This window comes from Felis catus, chromosome C1 (genome assembly GCF_018350175.1).
Source record: "Felis catus isolate Fca126 chromosome C1, F.catus_Fca126_mat1.0, whole genome shotgun sequence".
NCBI classification, from domain to species: Eukaryota; Metazoa; Chordata; class Mammalia; order Carnivora; family Felidae; genus Felis; species Felis catus.
This window is the reverse complement of record NC_058375.1, coordinates 33,755,295-33,777,785: the sequence shown is the minus strand read 5'-3', so window position 1 is coordinate 33,777,785 and position 22,491 is coordinate 33,755,295. Positions and strand designations below refer to the sequence as shown.

Here is a 22,491-nt window from a genome sequence, read left to right as displayed (position 1 = left end):
TCACAGTGCCTCCAGCTACTTAACTGACTACATTTTCCAAAGCCCTTTCACATCATTTATATCTCTCCGTGAATAACAGGTGATCAGAGATAGTATGTCCATTTTACCAATAAAGATACTGTAGGCCAGGCAGGGAGCTATATGGACAGGCAGTGGGTGACAAAGCAGGTGTGACTGAAACTTAAACCAAAACTTGAGGTATAGGGGGGCATGCAGGCGGGGGCACAAAATAGCACAGAGCACTGTCAGTCAGCATGACCATCTCCCATGTTTCTGGACAGGATCTTGTAGGGTTGTTTCAGAACAGAACTTTACAGTGCAGCTTTCCTCTTGGTCCCTGGGGTCCCTTGGTTTGTTGCCTGACCCTTGCCTGGAGCCAGGAACATAGGACTGAAGCCAAGAACTCTTGAGTGCCTAATAATTCGATTTGGACTTTCTTGCTTACTACCTGAGACGTCCAGCTGCATGTCAGATGATTTAGGAGGCTACTATACCCTTCCCCTTCTCTTCCTCTTGTCTGATGTAGCAATTCTGTCTGCTTATCATTCTTGGTTTCTTTGATCATCACCCAAATCATAAGCTCCTTTGGTCCTATATTCTCTTCTGTATTCTTTAAAAATTTTTTAATGTTTATTTATTTTTGAGAGAGAGAGAGAGAGAGAGAGAGAGAGAGAGCGAGCTGGGGAGGGGGAGATAGGGAAACAGAATCCAAAGTAAGCTCCAGGCTCTGAGTTGTCAGCACAGAGCACAATGTGGGGCTCAAACTCACAAACCATGAGATCTTGACCTGAGCTAAAGTCAGAGACTTAATGGACTGAACTACCCAGGTGCCCCAATTCTCTTCTGTACTCCTAACACCATAATATGCTCAGTTTTCTCCTTTGGTCTAACATCCATGCTCTTGCATACTTCACAAAACTATCAGCTGTATTCTTCGGAAGTCCAGCAACATGACTGGAAAACCTTCTGTTTCCTCAGACTGTTTCTTTATTTCCTGTCCCTTGAATCCCCTGGCTTTAACTGTAACCTGGATTTTCCTACAGGACACTGCTTCCCTTGCATATGTCTCCTTCTCTCAAACTCTGCAATTCTTCAGGGGGAATGTGGTGTATTTTCCTTGTTCCTTCTGTCTCCTTTCAAGCCATTATTCTTCTCTTCCTATTAGAAAAATCACTCACTCCTTAGAAGTTTTTGCTACTTACCATTTCCTTGGCATTGTTACCTTCAGACTCGTGGATAATTTTTTTTCTATGAAAATTTTGCACTTGTCTCAAAGTCTTAGTCTTGAGTACATCATCTTGAGTGACTTCAGTGCCCATATAGATGACCCCATTCAGTGGTCTGACCTCCTTTCTTTCATTCCTTTATCAATAAAGGAATTTTATTGATACATTCTACTTTAGCCATAGCCATACCTGGTCTTTTCTATTGCCAAAGAATTATCCCACCTCCATTTTCTTTCTTTTTTTTTTTTTTAATATTTATTTATTTTGGGGAGTGCATAAGAAGGGGGAGGGCAGAGAGAGGTGGACAGAGGATCTGAAGTGGGCTTTCTGTTGACAGGCTGACAGCAGCATGCCAGATGTGGGGCTCAAACTCATGAACTGAGAGATCATGACCTGAGCCAAAGTTGAAGTTGGACACTCAACCAACTGAGCCACCCAAGAGCCCCAGACATTCCATTTTCTGACCACTACTTCCTCAACTTACAGTGTAATCACTCAATTGCTCCCCTTCACTGGGGCCTACAGCCACTGGCTCTTTCTTTTCATTAATTCTGATTCCTATGTTATCTTTATTTTTGTCCTTACCCACTTCAGACTCTATGATTCATAATTTCAATGATTTTCTCTCTTTTTCTTAAAAATTTTTTTATGTTTATTTATTTATCTATTTATTTTTTCATGTTGTATTTTATTTTATTTTTTAAATTTAGTTAGTCCAAGTTAGTTACTTGCAAATCCAAGTTAGTTACCATATAGTGCAACAATGATTTCAGGAGTAGATTCTTTAAGGCCCCTTACCCATTTAGCCCATCCCCCCTCCCACAAACCCTCCAGTAACCCTCTGTTCTCCATATTTAAGAGTCTCTTAACTTAAGAGACTCTTAAAGAGTCCATATTTAAGAGGCTCTTAAAGAGCCCCTCCCTGTTTTTATATTATTTTTGCTTCCCTTCCCTTATGTTTGTCTGTTCTGTGTCTTAAAGTCGTCTATGAGTGAAGTCATATGATTTGTGTCTTTCTCTGACTGACTAATTTTGTTTAGCATAATACTCTCTAGTTCCATCCACGTAGTTGCAAATGACAAAACTTCATTCTTTTTGATTGCCAAGTAATACTCCATTGTATATATACCACATCTTCTTTATCCATTCATCCACCAATGGACATTTGGGCTCTTTCCATACTTTGGCTATTGTTGATAGCGCTGCTATAAACATTGGGGCATGTGCCCCTTTGAAACAGCATACCTGTATCCCTTGGATAAATACCAAGTAGTTCAATTGCTGGGTCGTAGGATAGTTCTATTTTTAGTTTTTTGAGGAACTTCCATACTGTTTTCCAGAGTGGCTGCACCAGTTGCGTTCCCACCAGCAGTGCAAAAGAGATCCTCTCTCTCCACATTCTCACCAACATCCGTTGTTGCCTGAGTTGTTAATATTAGCCATTCTGACAGGTGTGAGGTGGTATCTCATTGTGGTTTTGATTTGTATTTCCCTAATGATGAGTGATGTTGAGCAGTTTTTCATGTGTCTGTTAGACATCTGGATGTCTTCTTTGGAGAAGTGTCTACTCGTGTCTTTTGCCCATTTCTTCACTGGATTATTTGTTTTTTGAGTGTTGAGTTTGATAGGTTCTTTATAGATTTTGGATACCAACCCTTTATCTGATATGTCATCTGCAAATATCTTCTCCCATTCCATTGGTTTCTTTTAATTTTGCCGATTGTTTCCTTCGCTGCACAGAAGATTTTATTTTGATGAGGTCCCAATAGTTCATTTTTGCTTTTGTTTCCCTTGCTTCTGGAGACACGTTGAATAAGAAGTTGCTGCAGTCAAGGGGCGCCTGGGTGGCGCAGTCGGTTAAGCGTCCGACTTCAGCCAGGTCACGATCTCGCGGTCCGTGAGTTCGAGCCCCGTGTCAGGCTCTGGGCTGATGGCTCAGAGCCTGGAGCCTGTTTCCGATTCTGTGTCTCCCTCTCTCTCTGGCCCTCCCCCGTTCATGCTCTGTCTCTCTCTGTCCCAAAAATAAATAAACGTTGAAAAAAAATTTTTTTAAAAAGAAGTTGCTGCAGTCAAGATCAAAGAGGTTTTTGCCTGCTTTCTCCTCGAGGATTTTGATGTCTTCCTGTCTTACATTTAGGTCTTTAATCCATTTTGAGTGTATTTTTGTGTATGGTGTAAGAAAGTGACCCAGGTTCATTCTTCTGCATGTCGCTGTCCAGTTTTCCCAGCACCACTTGCTGAAGAGACTGTGTTTATTCCATTGGATATTCTTTCCGGCTTTGTCAAAGATTAGTTGGCCATACGTTTGTGAGTCCATTTCTGGGTTCTCTATTCTGTTCCATTGATCTGAGTGTCTGTTCTTGTGCCAGTACCATACTGTCTTGATGATTACAGCTTTGTAATACAGCTTGAAGTCTGGGATTGTGATGCCTCCTGCTTTGGTTTTCTTTTTCAAGATTGCTTTGGCTATTCGGGGTCTTTTCTGGTTCCATACAAATTTTAGGATTGTTCTAGCTCTGTGAAGAATGATGGTGTTGTTTTGATAGGTATTACATTGAATATGTAGGTTGCTTTGGGTAGTATCAACATTTTAACAATATTTGTTCTTCCTATCCAAGAGCATGGAATCTTTTTGCATTTTTTTGTGTCTTCTTCAATTTCTTTCATAAGCTCTCTATAGTTTTCAGTGTACAGATTTTTCACCTCTTTGGTTAAAATTATTCCAAGGTATTTTATAGTTTTGGTGCAATTGTGAATGGGATTGATTCCTTGATTTCTCTTTCTGTTGCTTCACTGTTGGTGTGTAGGAATGCAACCAATATCTGTGCACTGATTTTATATCCTGCAACTTTGCTGAATTCATGGATCAGTTCTAGCAGTTTTTTTGTGGAATCTTTTGGGGTTTTCATATAGAATATCATATCACCTGCGAAGAGTGGAAGTTTGACCTGCTCCTGGCTGATTTGGATGCCTTTTATTTCTTTGTGTTGTCTGATTACTGAGGCTAAGACTTCCAATACTATGTTGAATAACAGTGGTGAGAGTGGACATCCTTGTCTTGTTCCTGACCTTAAGGGGGAAAGCTCTCAGTTTTCCCCCATTGAGGATGGTATTAGTGTTGGGTCTTTCATATATGGCTTTTATGATCTTGAGTTATGATCCTCCTATCCCTACTTTCTTGGGAGTAGGAACCCAAGAAACGATGCTGTGTTTTGTCAAATGCTTTCTCTGCATCTATTAAGAGGGTCATGTGGTTCTTGTCCTTTCTTTTATTGAGGTGGTGAATCACATTGATTGTTTTGCAGATATTGAACAAGCCCTGCATCCCAGGTATAAATCCCACTTGGTTGTGGTGAATAATTTTTTTAATGTATTGTTGGATCCAGTTGGCTAATATCTTGTTGAGGATTTTTGCATCCATGTTCATCAGGGAAATTGGTCTATAGTTCTCCTTTTTAGCGGGGTCTTTGGTTTTGAAGTCAAGGTAATGCTGACTTCATAGAAAGAGTTTGGAAGTTTTCCTTCCATTTCTATTTTTTGGAACAGCTTCAAGAGAATAGGTGTTAACTTTTCCTTAAATGTTTGGTAGAATTCCCCTGGAAAACCATCTGGCCCTAGACGCTTGTTTTTTGGGAGATTTTTGATTACTAATTCGATTTCTTTACTGGGTATGGGTCTGTTAAAATTTTCTATTCCTTTCTGTTTCAGTTTTGGTGGTTTATGTTTCTAGGAATTTGTCCATTTCTCCCAGATTGCACATTTTATTGGTATATAATTTCTCATAATATTCTCTTATTATTGTTTGTATTTCTGCTGTGTTGGTTGTGATTTCTCCTCTTTCATTCTTGATTTTATTTATTTGGGTCTTTTCCTTTTTTTTTTTTTTATCACACTGGCCAGTGGTTTATCAATTTTTTTAATTCTTTCAAAGAACCAGCTTCTGGTTTCATTGATCTGTTCTACTGTTTTTTTTTTTTTTTATTTTGATAGCATTGATTTATGCTCTAATCTTTATTATTTCCTTTCTTCTGCTGGTTTAGGGTTTTATTTACTGTTCTTTTATCAGCTCTTTAAGGTGAAAGCGTAGGTGTGTATCTGAGACCTTTCTTCCTTCTTTAGGAAGGCCTAGATTGCTATATTCTTTACTCTTATGACCGCTTTGCTGTGTCCCAGAGGTCTGGGGCTGTGGTATTATCATTTTCATTGGCTTCCATGTACTTTGTAATTTCCTCTTTAACTTATTTGTTAGCCCATTCATCCTTTAGTAGGATGTTCTTTAGTGTCCAAGTATTTGTTATCCTTCCAAATTTTTTCTTGTGGTTGGTTGATTTCGAGTTTCATAGAGTTGTGGTCTGAAAATATGCACAGTATGATCTCGATCTTTTTTTTAAATTAATTAATTATTTTTTTAAATGTTTATTTATTTTTGAGAGAGAGTGAGACAGAGTGTGAGCAGGGGAAGGGCAGAGAGAGAGGGAGACACAGAATCAGAAGCAGGCTCCAGGCTCCGAGCCATCAGCACAGAGCCTGATGCGGGGCTGGAACCACAAACCATGAGATCATGACCTGAGCCAAAGTCAGACATTCAACCGACTGAGCCACCCAGGCACCCCTGATCTCGATCTTTTTGTACTTGTTGAGGGCTAATTTGTGTTCCAGTAAGTGATCTATTCTGGAGGATGTTCCATGTGTACTGGAGAAGAATGTATACTCCACTGCTTTAGGATGAAATGTTCTGAATATATCTGTTAAGTCCATCTGGTCCAGTGTGTCATTCAAAGCCATTGTTTCCTTGTTGATTTTCTGATCAGATGACCTGTCCATTGCTATAAGTGGGGTGAAAAAATTGAAGTCTCCTAGTATTATGGTATTATTATCAATGATTTTCTGTATGTTTGTGATTAATTGATTTATATATTTGGGTGCTACCACATTTTCAGCCTAAATGTTTACAGTTGTTAGGTCTTCTTGGTGGATAGACCCCTTAATTATGATATAATGCCCTTATTCATCTCTTGTTACAGTCTTTATTTTAAAATCTAGATTGCCTGGTATAAGTATGGCTACTCCAGCTTTCTTTTGTCGACCATTAGCATGATAGATGGTTCTCCATCCCCTTACTTTCAATCTGAAGGTGTCTCTAGGTCCAAAGTGGGTCTCTTGTAAACAGCATAAAGATGGATCTTGTTTTCTTATCCTTTATGTTACTGTATGTCTTTTGATTGGAGGACTGAGTCCATTGACATTTAGAGTGAGTACTGAAAGATATGAATTTATCGTCATTATGTTTCTTGTAGAATTGGAATGTCTAGTGATGTTCTCTGGTCCTTTCTAGTCTTTGTTGCTTTTGGTTTTTATTTATTTATTTTTTGTCTTTTCTCTCCTCAGAGAGTCCTCCTTAAAATTCCTTGCAGGGCTGGTTTAGTGGTTATTAACTCCCTTAATTTTTGTTTGTCTGGGAAACTTTTAATCTCTCTTTCAATTTTGAATGACAGCCTTGCTGGATAAAGACATCTTGTCTGCATATTGTTCCACTTCAGCACATTGAATATATCCTGCCACTCTTTTCTGGCCTGCCAAGTTTCTGTGGATAGGTCTGCTGCACACCTGATCTCTCTTCCCTTGTAGGTTAAGGACTTTTTCCCTTGCTGCTTTCATGATTTTTTCCTTACCTGAGTATGTTGTGAATTTTCTAAGTTGTTGTTACTTTCTAAGTGTCAAAAGAAAACAACTATGAATCTAGAATTTCATACCCAGCCAAATTATCATTCATGACTGACATATAAGACATATAAGACATGTCCATCATATAAGACCAAGTGCTGAACAAGGAGAATTTACCACTAATAAGCTCTTATTCAAAGAAAAGCCAAAGGATAAGAAGAAAATTTGATCCCAGGAAGTAGGAAATGCAAGAAGTAACAACAGAGTAGAGGACTATGAGCTAGGATTGGTAAATAGGAAGCCTTTCCACCAGCGACAGCAAAACTTGTTGCAGGCTGAATGCACATTGCTGGCAGTTCCCTTGGCTGTAGAAGTGACAAGAAGTCAAACACACTGGAAACAGAAAGAAAAGCCCCTTCCTCCTGCAGTGAATCTCTGGTGCTCTCTACTGACACAGTTTAACATTACAACGTGTCAGCGGGTAAAGGAAAAAATGTTTCAGGGTCCAGCTCCAGGAGCACAAAATGAGACAATGCGCGCGGTTGGTTTGGGGCAACAGGCAATGAATTGGTAACTGGCATGGCAATGAATGAACAAAGAAACTGGTAAACATAGGTAAATCTAAACAAGCACCATGTGACTAAAATAATAATAGAAACTACTAATTTGGGGGCTATAGGGTGAGTCTGGCAGGCTGGTCTACCAGTGCTCCTAACTGTACACACAGAGTGCCTGCTGCACTCTGGATCTTCCTCTCCCCTGTTGGTTTTGGGGTAGGGGTGGGTGGGTTGGTGATGAAGTTGCTCTAGGAGGGGCCAGGAAAGCTATCCTGGTAAGAGTTCACCATATGTGAAGCAAAAATGTAGAGATCTCCAAGGAGAAATAGACAGATTCACAATTATTTTTGGAAATCTCAAGACCCCTTTCTCAATAATCAATAAGACAAGTACATACAAAATCCACAGAGATATAGCAGACTTCAACAACACTAGCAACTTGACCTAATTGACCTAATTGGCACTTATAAAACACTCCATCCAATGACAGCAGAATAAACATTTCTTTCAATTACAGGGGTTATTTGATCCATACCGTCAATGTTCTGGGCTATTAAACAAGTCTCAATAAACTAGAAAGTATTCAAGTCATGGAGAGTGTGTTCTCTGGTCACAGTGAAATTAAATTAGGAACCTGTAACAAAGATTTCTAAAAAATCTACAAATATCTGGAAATTAAATAGCAGGCTTCTAAATAACCCATGGACCAAAGAAGAAATGAACAAGGAAAATTAGAAAGTATTTTGAACTGGATGAATATGAAAACACAACATACCCAAATTTTCTCTTTTATGGAGAAAAGCTTCAGGGAACTATCAGTAGAAGCAATGAGAATGGATACTGGCCAGAAAAATCAGGTGACCAGCGTAGTCTATGACACCGATTTTAGCTAACACTCCTAAGGAATCAGTCCAAGAATGAAGTCTACATGTGTAAAGATATTCATTTCAGTATTGCTTATAAAAGGATTTGTGAAAATGTGTATGTCATTATGCATTCACTTAAGATGATATTTTGAATGTAGCACAACTTGGGACAATGCATATGCTATAACATGAAGTGGATGGGGCGCCTGGGTGGCTCAGTCAGTTAAGCGTCCAACTCTTGGTTTTGGCTCAGGTCACGATCTGAGAATCTTGAGATTCTCTCTCTCCCTTTCTCACTACCCCTCCCCCACTTGCTATCTCTGTCTCTCTCTCAAAGGAAACAAATAAACTTAAAAAAATTTTTTTAAACTTAAAAAAAGAACATGAAGTCAATAAAAACAGTCTACAAAAGGACCGGCATACGATAAATACAAATTTACACAAAACCTTGTAGTTGATAAGATAATGGAGAAAAAACACTAACAAGAAGATGGCTTTGGTTTTAGAGAAGTGGGATTATGGTTGATTCCCTTCTCATATTCTCCCAACTTTTCAGGAATGTAGTCATAACACAATGTTGACTGAGGCTTTTCCTGTTGTATCAAAAGTTTGGCGAGAAGCTCCACTTTCTGCAAGAGCCTCAATGAGTTGCCAGACACAACCCAGTCCTGTGTTCATCACTCCATCACCATGCACTTGTAGACTGTTTGAAAAGAATTGAGACATGGAAAGGACGTTCATTACATTGGAGAGTTCATTGTTTAGTGTAGGCTTCATGCCAGGAGAGAGTAATGTGCTCTTCCCCTCTCAGTGGGAATGGGTTCTCCCTAGCCCCTCACCTGTCAAGTGGAAGAAGCTCTAGGAGAACAGTCAGAGAGGCCACACAGAGAGATTTGTGCTGAGCTGAAGCAATTCTAGGCCTCCCTGCCCTGGCCTGAGGATGCAATCAGACAGGTGCTCCAGGAGCGACTGGGAGATTGACATGTGTCCCTCAAGTTTGGGGGATGAGTGAGACTAGTGTCTCCTTCCCACCTGGGGAATACTTAAGGCAAGAGGCTGGCCAGAGAGGCCCCTGAAGGCAGGGAGAGCAGACAGGGTAGCGGCGAGGCCTGCATTCCCATTTGGTGTTGCAAAGATATGTGTGGATGCTGCAGGTACATCCTACCGATTCAGATAATGCAATGAAACTTGACTTTGCTCCTTGGTTGTTGAATGGATCATTCTGGCTGTGGTGTGGAGAGCAAATTGTCAGGTGGATGTGTCCAGGTGTAGACCTCCTTCATGAATTTTCCCTGGAATATAGTGGGGGCATGTTGATCTTCAGGGTGTTTCTTTTTGAGATCCAGAAAGGTTTCTTATATTGTACTTCTGAATATTGCCTCTGTTTTACTGTTTCTTCTGTAGAAACTCTTTAATACTTGCAGACAGATCTTTGTAACTCATCTTCATTCCGTAATTATCCTAATTTTCTTTCTTCTTCCCTGTGTCCCGCGAATACTTTAATTTTTATGCAAGGCCCATTGTGCCATTTACTGTCTCTACTTCAGGCTATATTTGACTACTGTGGTAAATGTACTTTGTTGGCTTAAATGCATTCTTCCTTCAGTCTGTTATCTTCACATGGTCTGCTTTGTCCTTTTGTACTTGACTGAAATCACAGAACAGCTATTTAAAAATATTTGCCTTTCCAAATACAGGCTTTTCCTCTGAAGCTCTGGGCCACCGCTCTCTTCTCATGAGCTGCAGATACACACTGGGGCGCTGGCCCTGGAAGTGCTGGCCTTGATGGACTGACAGAGTGGCAGAGTTAATGAGGGTGTTTGCACCACAACAGGATGATGATGACCCTGATGTTGGTGGTGGGGAGATGATGAGTTGAGTGATAATGCTGAGGGCAATGATGCACTGGGGAAAGGGTGACATTTTGGGAGGGATGCCAAATGAATGTGGAGGTGAATACTAACAGGGCGATGTGGCTGTGGTAAGGTAATGTCTGATGAAAAAAACAGGTGATGGTGGTGGTGGAGGGGAAGGTGATTTGGGCAGGTGCTTGTTGGCTGGTGTACATGCTCAGGATAAAGTCAGGTTGAAGTTAAAGCAGGTTTCTTCAGATGCCTCTGAGGGACACTGGGTCACCTCTGATCTTGCTGCGTAGCTGCTGTGGCTGGCCCAGCTGTCTAATGAGCTGAACTTCTTAATGGTGTTCCTTCCATGTTCTTAAACACTGAATTTAACAAGCTCCCCCAGGACTTCTTATGTCAGAGCAACTCCGCTGTGGCTTAGCCAGACCACAACCAGGAAGAAGGACTCCTGGGGCAGAGGGACCCAGGGGTGGCTCCCAGGAACTGGGGAACAAAGTTGGAGACTCACAGCAGGAGGGGGAAAGAGGAAGAGCAATCAAGACATTACTTTTGGCTTAATTGAGATGAGAAAAGTTTAACTCTGTATAACCAACAGTTCTTATATCCTCCTGGGAAACGTCAGGCTAATGCAGAGCTGGTGGGGAATTCTCAGTAGCTCAATGTCTGGAGCCTATGATTACGTTTGGGAAGTCACGCACCCAGTCCCTAAGCAGGCCTCCAGACTCAGCGGGCATATGCTGCCTAAGAAGCTTCTCTCCACCTTGAACTAGCCTTGACATGTAAGTCAGTCACTGAAGATCACTGCTGTTAGCCTTATGGGGGACAGTGATAGCCCAATTGCATCAGGAATCTCTCAAGTACTTTTACTGCTACTGTTTGTAATTTCTTTTTACTTTAATTATACAAGTGAACATCGATATATTCATTATAAACATTTAAACAATACAGATAAAGAGAAGTTCCCTTTGATTCTCTCTTCAAGACTAGTCCCCTTAAATCTGCAAAAATCAAAATACATGGTAAAGATATATTGTTAACAATTTCATCATATGACTTTTGACAATTTGGGGAAATTGGGTAAATGAACTGAAAAATGCCCTAAAGGAAGAAAGAAGAAAAAAATATATGGCCACTTGAATAGTTGCAGAAAAAACATTTACTAAAATATAATATAATATTTCTTTTCTCCTGGCTTTTTAATTTAAAACAATTTTTTAAAAATATTTTTTAAAGTTTTTTGAGAGACAGAGAGACAGAGCATGAGTGGGGAAGGGAGAGAAAGAGAAGGAGACACAGAATCTGAAGCAGGCTCCAGACTCTGAGCTGTCAGCACAGAGCCCCACACGGGGCTTGAACCCACAAACCGTGAAATTATGACCTGAACCTAAGTCAGACACTTCACTCACTGAGCCACCCAGGCACCCCTTTTCTCCCAGCTTTATTGAAGTATGGTTGACAAATAAACATTGCATATATTTAAGGTCTACAATGTGATGTTCTGATAGTGGTTACTACTGTCAAGCTAGTTCTCTTCTAGTACAACCAAGGTCTTCTAGTTTCTTTTTAATTTTTTAATTTTTTAATTTTTATTTTATTTATTCTTTTTAAGTAGGCTCCACACCCAATGTGGGGTTTGAACTCACACCCTGAGATCAAGAGTTGCATGCTGTACCCACTGGGCTAAGGCCAGCCAGATGCCCCCCTCTTCTGTAACTTACGGTGAATGAGGTGATTTGAGATCTTTCTTATTTTTAAATAAACTTTTTTTTTGCGTTCTGTGAATTTTGAAGTGCTCTGTTTTTTGTGTTCATTCCTCTCAAGTATCTTCTGTTTTCCCTTGTGATTTCTCCTTTGACCTATTGGTTGCATTAGAGTGTATTATTTAATTTCCACATGTTGAAACTTAATTCCAATAGTAGACAAAACCTTTGCACTTGCTCTGCCTTCCTTCCCTCCTCAGGGCCCTCACAGATCACACAGAACTCCCAGGAACAATAATGGAGAGTGAGGGTAACAGGAGGTCAGTCATGGCTGCCTTCCTGAGGGGGTGGACCTGAAATTTAGGGCAGACTTAAAGACACAAGGGAAGAGGGTCTTCAGGTGGAGAGCATAGAAGGTGCAAATGAGGGAGAATAATAAATGTACAGGTGACTTACTTCCTATACACTTGGCACAGTCTTAAAAGCTTTCTATTTGTGAACTCCTTTTACCCTCCCTACAACTCTATGGAGCAGGTTCTAGTTTCCTGATAAAAGGCCTGGAGGCCTGGAAAGGTTTCTGAAACTTGCCCAAAGTCACAGCTGGTAACTGTGACACTAGGGATTGAACATATGCAGTCTACCGCTAACCCAGAGAAAATATGTGGCACAGGAGGGCATGGACCTCTGGGGAGTAGTTGGGGCTCCAGTCAGGGGGTCTTGAGTACTAGGTGATGGGAGTGCAGACTTGATACTCAGTCCCTGGGGGATTTAAGGCACAGAGAGTTCGTTGGAAGTCATTGGATTTGTCCTCCTGGGAACTGGGGCCCCCGTGAGCACAGTTTCAAAGGAGAGCTCCTCAGGCTTCTGGCCCATCCCTCACACAGAGCCTGAGAGCAGGTAAAGAGCAGTGGGAGTGGGGACGGTGGCCCATGGCTTGGGTGTCTGCTCCTCTGAGGCATCCTTTCTCTGCTCTGGTTCTCTCGACTTTCTACAAATCTGCACATCTGCAGGTCCCTTCATGCCTGTGCTCTTTGCTCTGTCCTATCCTTTGTCCACTTCTTCTTCCCCAACTCTGACTTGCTCTCTATCCAACTACCTTTCTTTTCCCTCTGACTGAGTATGCACATCTCCCTTAAGACATTTGGCCTTCAGTTGCCAATGAAGACAAAGAGAAGGAGGAGGGGCTGTTGCTGGGGAGGCTGAGGCAGCGGGGCTCTCCCATGTGTCTGTCCCAATCAGGGGGACCCTTGGAAGTGGGCAAGTCAAGGGATGCAGGTGAGAGGTGGGGAAGGTTGATAGGACAGCACTAGGATATGGGAGAGGAGGAGGGAGGCTGCAAGGAGATCTCAGGGGAGGCAAGGATTTGGAGGACCACTCTGACATTGGAAATTGCTCTAAGGATCTCTTATTGAGGAGCAGGGAGCAAGGCAGATGCTTCCCGCCAAGATACTTATAGTTCAGTGATGCTCCCTGTCACTGTTGTCCAAAATTGTGGGACTGAGAGTGCTTCTGGAGTTCTGGAGCTATCCCCCATCTCTATTCCCTCTTTTTCTCTTCTACCTACCCAATGCTCCTTCCTCCATACATTCTGCACCAGTAGAATGAGTGGACAAAGGCCACACTGAAAATGCTCTTTTATTTAGATTGCTCCTAGAAAATGCTGTAGGACTGAGTGAGTGGGTGGGACTGGGGGATGAGAGTCACAGTGAGAGGCTGCTACAGTGCTCCAGGTATTAGGCATTGGGAAACAGGTGAAGATAGATAGTAAAGAGGACAGAGAAGATGGAAAAGACCTTAACTCCTCCGGATGGAATGGACCTCAGCAGTCCTCCTGCTCCACCTCTAAGTCCGGGTTGATCCCACTGTGTCCCTGACATATGGTCAGCTAGATTCAGCCTGAACCTCTCAACAGAAACAGGGAGCTCATTGCTTCTCAGGACAGTCTTTTCTGTCTATGAATATCTCTGGATGTTGGAACTTTTCTGTAGTCAATCTGAAGCTTGGTGTCCTAGTAAAATTTATAGTAATTCTAAATTTGGGACTATGCAGGGCAATTCTTATTCATCTTCCTTAATGCAGCCCTTTAGATACTTCTGTAGACAGACCTCAGCATCCTCCCTAGCTTAAATTTCTGCAGAGAAAAATCACCAGTTGCTTAGATTTGTTTTTGTACCATCATAATATATCTTTCTACAAGCCACAACTCGTCCACGTATCTCCTTAAGACTTTGGTCACAGGTGTAAATTCTACATTCCAAATATGTTTGCCCCACTGGAGAGGGCAGGTATCAATCACCTCTATTTATCCTGCCAATATAGCTTCTAGGATGGAATCTAAGACAGGCATCCCTGCTTTAACAATTTAATAAATATTAATTGATTGCTACCATGTGCCCAGCACAATGATTGACACTAGAGATATACTAGTGAACAAAACAAAGTTTCTGCTTTTACAACCTACTTGGGGACAACAGACAATAATCAGATAAATAGGTAAGTTTTTTAAGAAGTGAGAAGTACAATAAAGAAAGTAAAGCTGACTAAGGAGACAGTGAAGGATGGCTGCATTTCAGACAGGATGGTGAAGAATGGGCTCTCTGATGAGTGACAGTTGGGCAGGGAACTGAAGGAAGTAGAAGAACTCCTTCCTAAAGAGATCTGGTAGAAGAGAGCATAAGTACTGGATGTTGTGGCAAAAGTCTTTAGGTGAAAGTCTAGTTGGCAGTTATTGGACTCGAAAGGGTAACAGTGACAGTGTGGTTTTTGTGGAATGAGACAAGGGGACAGTAATGGGAGATGAGATCCAAGAGCTAGAGCATGTAGTAAAAATTAGGAGTTCAGTCTTGGATGTGAGAAGTTTGAGAAGTTAAACATCAACAGGCAGAGTTCAAGTAGGCAGTTGGACACAAGGAATATAGGGGGACCATCCAGGCAAGAGATATAAATATGGAGATGTATTTAAGGCAGGAGATGGGCTGGCTTCAGACACTTTTGGTTCTCATCTCACTTGGTATCTATCCATATTTGACCACAAAGACCATCCTCTCCTTGTAGACCTTGTCTCTCCTTGGGTTTCTGTGTCACATGTCATCCATCTTTGGCCTCTCGACACCATCTTCTCTGGATTCTCTCCTTGAAGCCAACCCTTAGAGTGTGGCTTCTCAGAGTGCTGCTTTCAGCTGTCTTCTCCCTCTACACGCTCTCCCCAGGTGATCTCATCTCTTCCGATGGCTTCAGTTCCTATAGAAGTGCTGAGGACGCTCAGATTCCTGTCTCTAGAGCTTTCTTTTCAGCTCTCAACCATCAGCCAAACAGATACTGGGAGTCCCACAAACTCCCCAACTCCAAAACTAGACTCATCATGTGTCCTTCTTCCCTCCTTCCCAAACTTTCCACTCCCATGTACCCAACCTCAGTGAATGACACCATCACCCCCATCCATTTACTCAAACTTGGAATCCATCCTTGACCCATCTTTCTTTCTCACCACTCCTTAATCACTTACCTACATCCATAGACTCACCTCCTAAAGACTCTTGTTGAATACCTACCTTTCATATCAATATTTGCTCCCACTCTCATCCTTTCCTCCCTGAATTGCTGCAGTCTCCACACTGCAGCCAGTGTGATTGTTGCCAGACATAAGCCTGATGTCATGCCTATTTGGTGGATCCTTATGTTCCTTTCTATAAAATCCACCCTCATTAGACCATTTTGTAGGGCTTTATAGGTCCTCCATGGTCTGTCCTTGCCTACCTCTTTACCCCATCTCCCATCACTCTCTGGCTCGCTAATGCTTCATGACTTCACACAGATGACTTTCTCTCCCTGGTATATCCTTTCCTGCACTTTCCCTGTAGTTAGCGTCTACCCACTCTTCAACGACCAGCTTGACTCTTACCTCCTGCAGGATGTCTTCTATAATTCTTCAGATTGAGTTAGGCTTGCTGCAGCAAGTTGCAAGTAGCAAGGAGGAAGTATGTTATGTTTCTTTACCTTTTAGTTTGTCAATTCCTCATCCCAATTCCCAGTGGCTTTAGCCACTGCCAGGCTTGCAGTAAGAGAGAGATGAGGTGAGGGGCAAGACAGTCCTGAGTTGACTGGTACTATCTTGATAATCTAAAAATTGTATTCTTGTTCTTCTCTGGTTTTTAAAGATTATTCCTTTCTTTATGGAATTCTTTCATTGCCACTAGTTTTTATTTTATTTTATTCTATTTTATTTTTTTTATTAAATTTTTTTTTTTATTTTTAGTTTAGAGAGAGGGAAGACTATTTTTAGTCTAGCAGGGACTAGACTAGACAGAGAGAGAGAGGGAGAGAGGATCTTGAGCGGACTCCACGCTCAGCACAGAGCCCAACATGGGGCTCAAGCCCATAACCCTGGGATTATGACCTGAGCCAAAATCAAGAGTTGGACACTCAACCAACTGAGCCACCCAAGTGCCCCAGCATTGCTACCAGTTTTTGAAAATCCAGTCTGATAATCTTTGTCTTTCAGTAGGCTTGCTTACTAATATACATTGAATGTAGTTACTATTGTAATTAGGTTTGAGTCTATCATTTTAATACTTGTTTCCTACTTGTTCCAAGTGTTCTTTTTTTCTTTATTCCACTTTTCCTGCCTTCTTTTGAATTAATCAAAAACTTTTAATTATTCCCTTTACATTCTGTACTGTATTTTGAGTTTTACTATTTTTTTAAATTATTCTTTTGTTATTCTACAACAGGGATTGATTGGTAAACCTTATATTTTTAAAAGGGTTTTTAAAAAACAAATAAAAATATGCTACAGTGACTGTATATTCTGTGCAAAGCCTAAACTATTTATTGTCTGACTCCTTACGTGAAAAAGTGTCTTGACACCTGAGCTAGAGACTAAAATATGCATCTTTGGCTTATAGTCTCACTTAAAGTGCCATTTTCCAAACAATGCAAAATCTAACAACAGTTTAAGTCCATTTCCTCCTCCTGCTTGTTAGACCATTTTTGTCACATATTCAACTTCTATGTGTATATTTAAAGCTCCAACAAGGTGTCGCTATTTTTGTTGCTTTAAACAATATTCTATGATATTTACACACACATTTATGATTTCTGGTGTTAATTTTCTCTTTCAATTGCATACTTCCATCAGGGACCATTTGCCTTTAGCCTAAAGAAGCTCTTTAATATTTCTTTTACTGTGAGTCTTTTGGTAATTGATTATCGGGTTCTTGGAGAGCAAACAGCTTTCATTCCTTATGGATATATTTGTTGAGTATAGTATCCTAGCATGGTAGTTTCTTTCCCTCCGTCTCTTGTTCCTTCCTTCCTTCCTTCTCTCTCTTTCTCTTTCTCTTTCTCTTTCTCTCTCTCTCTCTCTCTCTCTCTCTCTCTCTCTCTCTCTCTCTCTCTTTCTCTCTCTCTCATGTATTACCCACCTCTGGTCCATGGAAATACATGACTTTGACTTGTCATGAAGCTGAATTTATTTCCAAATGATAGTTGTCTTCTGGAGTAAGTCATATATCCAATAACTATGTCTCTAAAATTCCAGAGTACCTGTTAGGCTACTCAAGTAGTCCCACTGAAGCCCACTTTGATAAAAGCTTCCAAGGAGGGGTAGAAATCTCCATTTGGTATGACACTCACAACAGATGCTGTAATCTCAAATATCCAATTATTTTTTTGACTGCTTTGAAATCTTTTATAAGCTCCATGAACTATGGCGAGTTCAGGAAGTGCAGGACACAGTTTTGGACACTCCTTTTTGCAAGTTCTACATTTTGAAATGTGAAATTTATTATCTGTAGTCTCAGAATAAACTAGGATTAAGTAATACAATATTAACATGATGTTTCATATAAAATGGAAATTCTTTTTTAAAAAATTTGGTTCCCAGCTTTGTGGGTGTCCTAATGAGAACCTACTTTGCTACTTATATTTGGCCCTCCTAATAAAAGAGTAGCATCAGGGTTTGAATCTGAAGACTTTATTTTATGAATGATTATGGCTCTGTTCTTTCTCTATACCAGGAGAAGGATGCAAGACTTACGCTGGGGAAACCATAGCTCTCTTACTGAGTTTATTCTTTTAGGATTCTCTCGTAACACAGAGATAAATGTTATTCTATTCAGTGTCTTCCTCTTCCTCTACCTCATCACTCTTCTGGGCAATGGGCTTATTATCACCTTGATACGCATGGACTCCCGCCTCCACACACCCATGTACTTTTTCCTCAGTGTCCTATCCATTATGGATATGGGCTATGTCACCACCACAGTGCCCCAGATGCTGGTACACCTGGTTTGCAAGGAGAAGACCATCTCCTACATTGGATGTGTGGCGCAGATGTACATCTTCCTGATGCTAGGAATCACTGAGTCTTGGCTTTTTGCAATCATGGCTTATGACAGGTATGTGGCCATTTGCCATCCCCTGAGGTATAAAGTCATTATGAGCCCTTTGCTATGTGGGTCAATGGTGGCCTTCTGTGGATTCTGGGGTATCAGCTGTGCCCTGATATACACTGCCTCTACTATGATCCTTCCCTATTGTGGTCCTAATGAGATCAATCACTTCTTCTGTGAAGTACCTGCAGTCTTGAAGTTGGCCTGTGCAGACACATCTCTCAATGATCAGGTGGACTTCATCTTGGGCTTCATTCTTCTGTTGGTCCCACTCTCCCTCATCATCATTGTCTATATCAATATTTTTGCTGCCATCTTGAGAATTCGCTCAGCCCAAGGGCAGCTCAAGGCCTTTTCCACCTGTGCCTCCCACATTACTGTTGTCACTATGTTCTCTATACCATGTATGGTTATGTACATGAGACCTGGTTCTGAATCTTCCCCAGAAGAAGATAAGAAGTTGGCTCTATTCTACAACATCATCTCTGCCTTCCTCAATCCTATCATCTATAGTCTTAGGAACAAAGATGTGAAGAGAGCTTTCCTCAAAGTGACAGGCTGGGGTAAAGCAACAGAATGAAGTCACAGAAGCATGGGTACCAGCAACAAACCCGGGACACAGCCTACATGACTTCTCCATCTAAATTCTTTCCAACATCCAATGGGCACACATGATGTATTAATGGGTTAGTCTCAGTAAGATCATATCTCAGAACACCCAGGAGGTTATGGCAATAGGTGTCCCTCAAGCATAAAGACACCTGACAGGGAACTCCATGAAGGCACGCCTATATTTGATTCACTTCTGTACCACCAGTTTACAAGACCTGGCATAGAATTGGCACCAATATTCATGTTTCCTATTACTGAGTGAACATGCACCTGAGTGCTTGATCTCTGGATTCATGAAATAAGTTCAAATTGATGGGCATAAGATGACTTCTGGTCAGTGACTGACTAATGGTCAGTTACTAGTTACTGACTAATGGTCAGTAACACCATTAAAGCTCAGTCAGGGATTTGACAAGGTCTGAACCACAGAACAATTTAAGAAAATCTATTGTAATCATATAAAATAGGGTTCAGGAAAGTAATATAGGTCACAGGTCATTTCTCATTCAATACTATTAGGAGAGTATTCATTTAGGGCACATAAACCCTCATGTATCTAAAGTAAGGAGCTCTGTCTTAGTGAAGTGGTATTTTCAGGGGAGAGCAGAATCTCCTAGCAATTGGGAAAATCTCCTCCCACCCAGACACTTTCATAATGCATTTTTAACTTTATTGAAATACATTGACATATGGGGAACTGTAGATATTGAAAGTATACAATTTGATGAGTTTTGAAATGTGTATATATACTTATGAAAACACCACCATAATCAAGATCATTATCATCAACCCCCAAAGTTTCCTTGTGACTCTTTGCAGTTCCTTTGTGTTAGTTATCTATTGGTGTGTGACAAATTACCCCCAAATTTTGTGGTTTAAAACAATAAACATTTATTTTTTCTGTGGGTTAGGAATCTGAGCAAAGTTTAGCTGGATCCTCAGATTAGGGAGTCTCAGAAGGCTGTAATCAAGGAATCAGCTACAGAAATCCTACCACTTGACTGGGGAAGGATCTGCTTCCAAGCTCACTTGATTGTCACCAGGGTTCAGTTTCTGGTGGGCTTTTAGACTGAGGGTCTTTCCTGACAGCTGTACAGAGCATCCATCAGTTTCTTCCATGTAGGCCTCTCCTCGGAGCAGCTCTCCACCTGGCAGTTGGCTTCATCAGAGAGATTGTGAGCAGGGTGGAGCCAGGGCCTTCTGTAACCTACTCTTGAAAGTGATTTCCCATCACTTGTGGGATATTCACGAGAAGTAAACTACTAGGTCCTGCCCAGACTCAAGGGGAGGGGATGACTCAAGAGTGTGAATACCTGAGTGCAGGGGTTATTGATTCATGCAAAACTATTTAGACTCTTACTGATCAAGGAGTGGTCTGGGGATTAGCATCACCAACATCATTCAGGAGTTGTTAAGAAATGCAGAATTTTGGTATTTCCACACCTAAGGAAACAACATTTGCATTTTAAAAGATTCTACAGGTGATTCCTACACACTTCTAAGTTTGAGAACAACAATTTAGCCAACACTGCAAGGACCATATCACACCACCTGTGTAGTATAAACTACAGCCTTTTTAAATTAAATTTTTAAAAAAGTTAAACTCGGGGCGCCTGGGTGGCGCAGTCGGTTAAGCGTCCGACTTCAGCCAGGTCACGATCTCGCGGTCCGTGAGTTCGAGCCCCGCGTCGGGCTCTGGGCTGATGGCTCAGAGCCTGGAGCCTGTTTCCGATTCTGTGTCTCCCTCTCTCTCTGCCCCTCCCCCGTTCATGCTCTGTCTCTCTCTGTCTGAAAAATAAATAAACGTTGGAAAAAAAAATTTTTTTTTTTAAAAAAAGTTAAGCTCAATAGTGAATGAAGCTTTTGGAAAACTCAAGGGGAGAAACTGAAATTTCCTCAACACAGGTGTGGCTCCAGGTTTCTGGTAAGATTGACATAACATTCTCTTGGCTCTGTGGCTTCATCGTGAGCTCCTTTCCCATCTCTAGTGAGCCTCCTAACACTGTGCTTATCTTGAAGAAAACCTGAACTCAGCTCTTGGCTTCCTTATATGCAGGCTCTCACCTTATTTTTGTTGAGAATGAAAAGGAGGACGATACAGTCCTCTTGAATTGGAAGAAAGGAAAAGGGAATCGAGTACTAATATTTTATTATTATTTAATCTCAAAGAAAAATAACCTTTTTTTCAGTCCTGATTTTCCCTGCCAGCCATCAGTCCTTTCTTTGCTTTTGGAGAAAATTTCCAGGAAACAGTTGTCTACAGTTCTGTCTCTAACTCTTGTCTTACAATTTTCTCTGAAACACACCTGTCAGGTTTCATTCTTGTGACACTACTAGTATTTCCTCCACCACCACTTATGTGAAGGTAACTGTTGACCCTCACATTGTTCACTGCACTGGTCACTTCTCAGTCCTTGTATACAACCTTCAGCGTCATTTGACATATTTGATCTCTCTTTCCTACTTGAAGCACTTACTTGACTTGCTTCCAAAACTCCACACCCCTTATTTAATGGCCAGTACTTCTTAGTCTCCTTTTTCTAGTTTCTCTTCTTCTTGACCTTTTAATTTTTTTAAATTTTTTAATGTTTATTTATTTTTGATAGAGAGAGACCGAGCACAAGTGGGGGAGGGGCAGAGAGAGAAGGAAACACAGAGTCCGAAGCAGGCCCCAGGCTCCGAGCTGTCAGCACAGAGCCCAACATGGGGCTCGAACTCACAAATAGCAAAATCATGACCTGAGCTGAAGTCAGACACTTAACTGACTGAGCCATTCAGGCGCCCCTCCATGTTCTTTTTTTTTGGTTTTTGTTTTTTAAAGTGGAATCTTTTGTTTTTAAAGCTTATCTATTTATTTTGAGAGAGAGAGGGAGAGAGAGAGGGAATGAGTGATCAGGGGAGGGGCAGAGAGAGAGAGAGGGAGAGAGAGAGAATCCCAGGCAGACTCTGCACTGTCAGTGCAGAGCCTGATGCCAGGCTTGAACTCACAAACCATGAGATCATGACCTTATGCAAAGTCAGATGCTTAACTGACTGAGACACCCAGGTGTCCCCATTCCATGTTATTATCCTTGACCAACACCTCATCTGGATAGGACGCTTCACTTGGGGAGGTGTCTCAAGCCTGCATTCCTGTAGGGCCTGACTGCTGGACGCCTTTTTTTTTAAAGAGAGGTTTTAAAAACTTTATTTTTCTATTGAAATATATTTGACATATAATACTGTATACATTCAAGACATGCAACTTGTTGATTTGAGATATTTATATATGGTAATATGATTACCATTGTAATGATAGTTTGCACCATTATCACACCACATAATTATCATTTCTTTTTTGTGATTAGCATAACTAAGATCTAGACTCTTAGTACGTTTAGTTATTATAATGCAACACTGTTGTCCATATTCACTATACTGTGCATTAGATCTCTATTTACTCATTGCAAGTTTCTTGATTGGGCACCACACTTGTCAGTGACAATTTCTACTGGTCAAGGGAGTACAAGATATATATTCCCTTGCCCTCTTGCAAACCAATTTCCCCTGGTAACAGGAACCAGGCAATATAGTGCCCCTCTCCTCCATTTGGTTTACAAGAGTGGCCAGCAG

General features: G+C 41.1%; 2 protein-coding genes across 2 annotated transcripts in view; both read left to right on the top strand.

Moving 5' to 3' along the window:
• LOC111561721 (putative olfactory receptor 2B3) overlaps positions 1-22,491 on the top strand; it is a 109,866-nt gene that overhangs the window by 9,324 nt on the left and 78,051 nt on the right. The window lies entirely within an intron of this gene.
• LOC101101398 (olfactory receptor 2A12-like) lies at positions 17,846-20,481 on the top strand. The gene has a single exon (XM_003989986.3). The coding sequence runs from the start codon at positions 17,861-17,863 to the stop codon at positions 18,845-18,847; it is 987 nt and encodes a 328-aa protein (XP_003990035.2). The 5' UTR covers positions 17,846-17,860; the 3' UTR covers positions 18,848-20,481.